The sequence below is a fragment of the Hirundo rustica genome, chromosome 27 (assembly GCF_015227805.2).
Source record: "Hirundo rustica isolate bHirRus1 chromosome 27, bHirRus1.pri.v3, whole genome shotgun sequence".
In the NCBI taxonomy this organism is placed as follows: domain Eukaryota; kingdom Metazoa; phylum Chordata; class Aves; order Passeriformes; family Hirundinidae; genus Hirundo; species Hirundo rustica.
This window is the reverse complement of record NC_053476.1, coordinates 3,441,016-3,448,247: the sequence shown is the minus strand read 5'-3', so window position 1 is coordinate 3,448,247 and position 7,232 is coordinate 3,441,016. Positions and strand designations below refer to the sequence as shown.

Below are 7,232 nucleotides of genomic sequence, written 5' to 3'. Positions count from 1 at the left end.
CGCCCCCCGCGCCGCCGCCCCGCGGTGCCGGCGGGCGGTAACGGGGCCCGGCCATGCGGTCCACGGCGTTCCGGGGGGGGCGGGCGGCGGCGGCCCGAAGGGGCGGGCGGGGAGGAGGAGGAGGAGGAGGGGGGGAGGAGGGGGAGGAAGGCCCGCTCCGCCGGCCCGGCGGCCCCGGGCCCCGCCGCCGCTGGGGGCACACACGGGCCGCGGCTGCGGGGTGGCGGAGCGGGAGCGGAGCGGGGCCGCGGCGGGGCCGGCGGGCCGGCCGGGGGCAGGGCCGCGGCGGGGGATGCGGGCGGGCTGCCCGGGGAGGCGGCGGCGGCGGGGCCGGGAGCGGGGCCGGGGCCGGGAGCGGGGCCCGCGGAGCCGGGGAAGCGGCGGCCCGCGGCCCTCGCAGCGATGGGCGCCGGCGGAGGGTCGCCCGGGCAGGCCGCCTGCCTGCGGCAGATCCTGCTGCTCCAGCTGGACCTGATTGAGCAGCAGCAGCAGCAGCTGCAGGCCAAGGAGCGGCAGATCGAAGAGCTCCGGGCCGAGCGCGACACGGTACGGCGGGGGAAGGCGTGGGGGGGGGGGGCACCGGGGAGGAGGGCGGGAATGCGGCGTGGAAGGGGTTAACTCCCGCCAAGGTTAACCCCTGCTTGGGTTTAACCCCCCCCCCCCCCCCCCCCCCCCCCGATTTAACCCACTGCCCTGTGGGGTGACCCCCCCGCCCCCCTCAGGGTTAACTCGCCCTTAGGTTTAACCTCCCTCAGGTTTAACCCGCCCCAACCCCTAGGGTTAACCACCCCTAGCGTTAACACTCTCCTGTGGGGTGACCCCTCCGTGGGGTGATCCCCACTCCATTCAACCACCCCTAGCTCTAATACCCCTCCCGCAGGCTGATGCCCCCTCCCCCTAGGGTCATCAACACCACCCAGGGGTCCTTGGGACTGTGGCGGAATTCTGCCCACCAACAGGAAAGTTCGCACTCCCTTGTGACACTCGAGGGGTTAATGTGCCCCCCCCCCATGCCCTCTTTAGGGTTAATGCTCCCCGCTCCCCTTTGGGATTAATACCCCAAATTCAGAGGTTGATTTCACTTCTCTTTGGGCGTTAATTCCGTCCCCTCGATGGTTATTTTACCCTCCTTGTTGGGGTTAATGCCACCCTCTTTGGGGTAATACCCCCCTTTTTGGGGGTTAATTTCAACTCTCTTTTGGGGGGTTAATTCAGTGCCCTCTGTGGGGGTTAATGTGCCCCTTTCTTCGGGGGATGATTCCCCCACCTCATTCCGCACCCCATGGGAGTTAATGCCCCCCACCTTTGAGGGTTAATACTGCACCCCTCTTTGGGGTTAATGCCCCCTCCCCTTTGGGGGTTGATTCCACCTCTCTCTGGGGGTTAATTCCATCCCCTTGAGGGTTAATGGCCACCCGCTCTTTGAGGGTTAATTCTGTTCCCCTCGAGGGTTAAAGTTCCCCTTTTTGGGGTGGTAAATGTCCCCCCCCCACCCATAGGGGTTAACGTCCAGCCGCCGTGTCACCCTAGGGCTTAGCGCACCCCCTCATGGCCGTTAACCTGCCCCCCCGCCCCCCCGTGGCACCCCAGGGGTTAATGCCCCACATCGGGACTGTCCTTCCCTCGTGGGGGAGGCGCCTTGGGGGTTAACGTGCCCCCATTTCGGGGTTAACCACCCCCGCTGGCACCCCAGGGGTTAATACCCCCCCACACCCCCCCTTGGGGGTTTCTGTTCCCCCCTAACCCCCCGTGGCACTGCAGGGGTTAATACCCCCCCTCTTTGAGAAGCAATACCCCAATGGCGGAATCTGCCCCCCTCTCCAAGGTACCCGTGGGGGGGTACATAACCCCCCAGAGGGTTAATGCCCCCCCCCTCCCCAAGGGGTTAAACGCTCTCCAGGGGCAATTCCTCCCACCCTTCCCGAGGGGCCCCCCCGGAGGTCCCTGGGTTCCCCCTCGGGGGTCGCCCCGGGGGTCGCAGCCCCCCCCCCCAGACAAAGCCGCGGGGGCACAAAGGGCGGGGGCGGGGCGGGGGTTAACGGGCCGCCGCCCGTCACCATGGCGACGGCTCCGGTGGGGGGGGCCTTAAAGGGGCCGCGCCACCGCGGGCACCGGGCGGGACGCGGCCGCAAGGGACGTCACCCCGCCGCTCGGGGCTGCGCCACCACCCCGGGGATTTGGGGCTCTTCGCAGCCACGAGAGGCTGCCAGCCTTGTGGGGTCCCCATAGCTGAGCTGTGCTCCCTCCTCCCCCCTTTTCCCCCACCCACGGGTGTCCTGTCTGTGTCACCCCAGAGATGCCGTGTGTGTCCCCCCGCCATAGGTGGCCTACTTGTGTGCCCCCCACCCCGACATTGCCCTGCCTGTGTTGTCCCCCCATGGGTGTTGTGCCACCCCACAGATGCTGCGTGTTCCCCTCTCCCAGCCGTGGGTCACCCCCTGGCAGCCCCGCAGCCCGTGTGCCACCATTGGCGGGGTGGCCGTGCCCAGCTGCAGTGTCTGTGTCGGCGGGGGTGGCCCCGGTTGTGGCGGGAAGGACGGGGACACCCCACGTGATGTCACCGCAGGCAGCGCCGCGGCCCCCAACATGGAGGAGTCGCTGCGGCGAGCCCGTGATGGGACTTCAGGGGCTGCCCCTGGGCGCTGCCTCCCGGGGTGACACTGGTGGGGAGATGGGACCACCACACCCTGGGTGCCCTGGGCTGGGTTCCCCCACAGCCGTGTCCTCGGGGTGTGTCAGGATTCCCCCACTCTGCTGCCCAAAGCAACCCCTCTAAACGGTGCCAGGGGGTGCTGGGGGCAGGTGACCATGGGCAGGGGTCACTGGCTGCTCTTTAAGCCCACAGTTAATTGCAAACCTCCCCTCCCTCCTTCCTGCATCCTCGGGGAGGTCCACAGGGTGGGACCCCCAAATTCTCTGGATTCTGCTACCCCATCTCTAGAAGTATTCAAGGCCGGGTTGGATGGAGTTTGGAACAGCCTGGGATAGTGGAAGATGTCCCTGCTCATGGTAGGGAGTGGGACTGGATGGGCTTTAAGGTGCCTTCCAAACCATTCCTGGATTCTCTGATTCGATGAAATCCCCCCTCAGACTGGGGTTTGCAGCTGGACACAGGCGTGGGCAGTGCTGGGGCACGAGAGGCAGGCAGGGAGTGGCCATTTTGTGCCATTGGACGCCCAGTGGCAGCTGCCCTGGGATGCCCACGGGGGTGACCCCACGCCAGGGTGAGCCCTCCCTCACCTGCCTTGCAGCTCCTGGCGCGGATCGAGCGCATGGAAAGGCGGGTGCAGCTGGTGAAGAAGGACAGCGAGCGGGAGAAGCACCGCATCTTCCAGGGCTTCGAGGTGGATGAGAAGCCGGAGGCGGAGACTTGTGAGAAGCTGCCTCTGGAGTGTCCCCAGGACCTGCTGGAGCCTCCCCCGACCCTGCAGCCCAAGCACTTCCCCTACGGCAGGAACGGGAAGGGGCATAAAAGGTACAGAGTGCATGGGGGGGCTGCGTGGGGAGAAGGGGGGGACGCTCCCTATGGCTTCACCCTCTGTTTATGGGGCTGGCACTGCCCAGCGGCATTTGAGGTGTTTGGAGAGGCCACCCAGCACCAGGAACACATCCCTGTGTCCAGGAGAACCTCAAGAAAGCCTCTGTGGGGAGTGCAGGGTCCCAAAATGGTGGGGAGGCCCCTCTGTAAACTGCTTGAGTCTGGCCCTGGTGCAGCAGCCCTGGTTTGGGGGTGCCAGGAGCACCCCCAGAGCGACCCTGGTGCAGGGTGAGGATCCATGTGCCTGGCTCAGCTCTTCTTCCTCCCGCAGGAAGCCAGCGTTTGGGAGCACGGAGAGGAAGACGCCTGTTAAAAAACTCGTGTCAGAGTTCTCCAAAGTGAAGAGTAAAACTCCAAAGCACTCCCCGGGGAAGGAGGAATCGGGCGGCTCCTTGGCTGAAACTGTTTGTAAACGAGAACTGCGGAGCCAAGAGACTCCGGAAAAACCCCGGTCGCTCCCGGAGACCCCACTCAGAGCGTCAGCCCCGCCGAAGGGCCCCGGCACTCACCCCAAGGAGAAAGGCTTTGTCAGCGAGGCCGACGACCTGCCCTATCTCTCCACCACCGAAATGTACTTGTGCCGCTGGCACCAGCCGCCCCCGTCGCCGCTGCCGCTGCGGGAACCTTCTCCGAAAAAGGAGGAGACCGTAGCAAGTAAGGATGGAGAGAACCATGGAGAAGCTGCCGTGGGGCCAAGCCAGGAACAGGGCTCGGCACCCTCATTCTGAATCTGGGAAAGGGCTCCCAGAATTCCCACAGGGAGTGTCTGTGGTGCTGGGAAAGGTGCCACGCTGTTGGCTCCTTGTGCTGTGGTGGGTGCCGGCTCTGGGCTCTCCCAAATCTCATCTCGGCTCACCCCGCTCTGGGCAGGGCTCCTGGCTGCTGTCTTGGAGCAAGTGGTGAAGCCACTTGTGGGTGGGTAGGAGATGTGACTCCTGCTCGTGCCATGGTGACACAGCACCGGGGTCACCCGCTGTCCCCAGATCCAGTGCTTGTCCTGCCCTGAGCGCAGCGAGGTTGGTGCTGGCGGTGGGAACTGGGCTGTGCCAGGTGGCTCACCACTCCGGCTGGGACAGACCCTGGCACGTCCCTGGCTCAGGTTTGCTTGTGTGCTTGGCCAAGGGGGTGGAGATGAGCTCTGCTGTCCCGTGGCAGCTCCCACTGCTGGCTCAGGATGGGAGTTTGGGACATCCCAAGCTGTGCTCCAAGGGGAAGGGTGGGCAGGGAGGGCGCGGGGAGGTGGTGGGGATTTGGGTGTGGGGTAACACCCTCCTCCTTGTCCTGCAGTTCCGTCTTGGAGGGACCATGTCGTGGAGCCCCTGAGAGACCCCAGCCCCTCGGACCTCCTGGAGGTACGTGAGCCATCGGAGCTGGCGGCGCCACGGGGTTTTCTGGGCTGTCCCAGACTCCCAGAGCTGGTGGCATCTCATCCCCTCATCCAGCATAAACCCTGGCTGTGGTTGGGCGGCTGTGGCGGGGGATCTGGCCCCGGGATGATGCACTGATCCCCGTCCGGTGTTGTTGCAGAACCTGGACGACAGCGTCTTTTCCAAACGACACGCAAAGCTGGAGCTGGATGAGAAACGAAGGAAAAGGTGGGAGCAAAGGGAGCAATGGGGCTGTGGAGTCCCAGTCTCACAGGGGAGGGTCCTGGGGTGTCACCCAGAGCAGGGGCAGGGCAGGGTGCAGCTGGGATGGGCACCAGGAGTGCTGCAGAAGGAGGGATGCTCTCACATCACTGGCAGCCAGTGCAGCCCCATGATCACCGTGGGGGACTCTGGCACCGCTCATGGCTCCTCATTTCCCCAACCATCATGGTTTCCAGGTGGGACATCCAGCGGATCAGGGAACAGAGAATCCTACAGCGGCTGCAGCTCCGAATGTACAAAAGGAAAGGGATTCAGGAGTCGGAACCTGAAGTTACCTCATTCTTCCCTGAGCCAGATGATGGTGAGCCTTGGGGAGGGGGTGTTGGCGGTGGGGGTGCAGACATGGGGGGGGGTCTCACACGCTCTGGTGTCTCTCCACAGTGGAAAGTTTGCTCATCACCCCTTACCTGCCCGTCGTCGCCTTTGGCCGGCCTTTGCCCAAACTGACCCCACAGTGAGTACTGGGGACGGGAGGGGCTGGGGCTGGGAGTGCCGGTGTCACTCCTAGGAAGGTGCTCTGCCCAGGTTGGGTCAGGACAGTGCTGCAGTGACACCAGCTGTCCCCACAGGAACTTCGAGCTGCCCTGGCTGGACGAGCGCAGCCGCTGCCGGCTGGAGGTGCAGAAGAAGCAGACGCCGCACCGGACCTGTCGGAAATAAGGGAGATGCTGGGAGCTCCAAACACCTCCAGGAGCTCCAAACACCTCCAGGAGCTCCGTGTGTCCTTGGGAGGGCTCCGAACACCTCTACGGCGCCAGAAGTTCTGCCATCACCGGGTCACCGCCAGCTGCTGCGTGCTGACGGATGGTTTCGTTCTTCTGCGATCCCAAGTTTTGTTCGTTTGGGTTTTGGAACGTTTTCCCGGACTCATCCCAGTGCCACCGGCCAGCAGCTCCACTCCCCGGGGCAGCAGGAGATCCTGACCCCATCCTGGAGTCCCCGGTGTGCCGCCCCTGCGCTCCGCAGCCCGTGGCCTTGGGAGCTGGGGCTCTCACCGAGTGCAGTGGGAGCGTGGGGATCACCAGCACCAGATCTCGTGTCTGAGGGTGCCACGTCCCCCGGGAGTCACCCGCTGCTGCCTTCACGTTGTGTTTAGTTAGAAAGCAGGATAAACAGCGGATTGTGTTGGAGCCGGCTGCGGCTTGGAAGCTGGGAAGCGCCTGGGATTCTCTTTTGGGAGGTTTTCCCCCTCTTTGGAGGTTTTCCTCTCTGGAGTGGGTTGGCGGGGGCAGAGGGGAAGAGTTAAAAAGCAAAAATTTTTTTTTTCTTTTCTTTTTTTTTTTTTTTTTGTGAAATAGAAACCCTGTGCGCACAATTTGGGGGGTTTTCATGGTTTTTTTAAGTGTAATTTAAATGTTTTGAGGCGGGTGAGGGGTTTGCTGTGAGGGGGGCGATTATTGCCTATCCGAGCCCCTGGGTGCTGCTGGACCCTCTTGGTGCTGGATGGGTGGGGAGGGGCTCCATGGGCAGGGGCTCCACGTGTCCTCCTTTTTCCTCTGTTCTTTCTCCCTGTCTTCCTTTTTCATCCTATCTCCCTCCTTTTTCCTCACTTTCCCCCTCCCCTTTCCCCGTTTTTTTTTCCTCCTTTTTGTCCCCTTTTTTCCTGTCCCTACACTGAGCCTGTGCCCCCCCAGTCTGATCCCCCACTGCCCCCCTTTCTATAATTAACCCCGAGCTTATTGAACGCCAGAAAACTCGTTTACAAAAAAAAAAAACCACAAAAAAAACCTTAGGGAAAAAAAAAAAAACTTTAAGAAAAAAAACCTTAAAAAAAAAAAAGCTTAAAAAACCCGGAAATCGTTAAAAAAAGTCGATAAAGTTCTAAAACCACCGAGTTCTAAACACGTTACGGGAGGGGGTGCGGTCAGGCGCGGCCGCGCTCGCTCGCTGGTTTTATTTTATTATTTTTTTATTGCTTTTCGTTGTTGGTTTTTTGTTTCTGTTGGATTTTTTTTTTGTTTGGTTGGTTTTTTTACAATAAACAAGGAAAAAGCCGCTGGGTCCTGGTGTTTTCTCTCCACCCCTCTCCTTTACCCGCCCTGCGG

At 62.4% G+C, this 7,232-nt stretch overlaps 1 protein-coding gene across 1 annotated transcript; it reads left to right on the top strand.

Annotated features, from left to right (window-relative positions):
* The first annotated feature begins 381 nt into the window (after positions 1-381).
* Positions 382-7,181, top strand: MSL1 (MSL complex subunit 1). Its single transcript, XM_040087360.2, has 8 exons — positions 382-546; positions 3,252-3,475; positions 3,810-4,192; positions 4,826-4,890; positions 5,066-5,133; positions 5,364-5,488; positions 5,569-5,641; positions 5,757-7,181. The coding sequence occupies exons 1-8, from the start codon at positions 403-405 to the stop codon at positions 5,845-5,847; spliced, it is 1,173 nt and encodes a 390-aa protein (XP_039943294.1). The 5' UTR covers positions 382-402; the 3' UTR covers positions 5,848-7,181.
* Positions 7,182-7,232: the final 51 nt, after the last annotated feature.

What these genes read in the sequence shown, in the direction of transcription:
- MSL1 (XM_040087360.2), top strand. Translation starts at nt 403, where the DNA reads ATGGGCGCCGGCGGAGGGTCGCCCGGGCAGGCCGCCTGCCTGCGGCAG. An exon ending in AAAGGAGGAGACCGTAGCAA is followed by an intron (nt 4,193 to 4,825) that starts GTAAGGATGGAG and finishes CTTGTCCTGCAG; the next exon opens with TTCCGTCTTGGAGGGACCAT. An exon ending in GCCCCTCGGACCTCCTGGAG is followed by an intron (nt 4,891 to 5,065) that starts GTACGTGAGCCA and finishes GTGTTGTTGCAG; the next exon opens with AACCTGGACGACAGCGTCTT.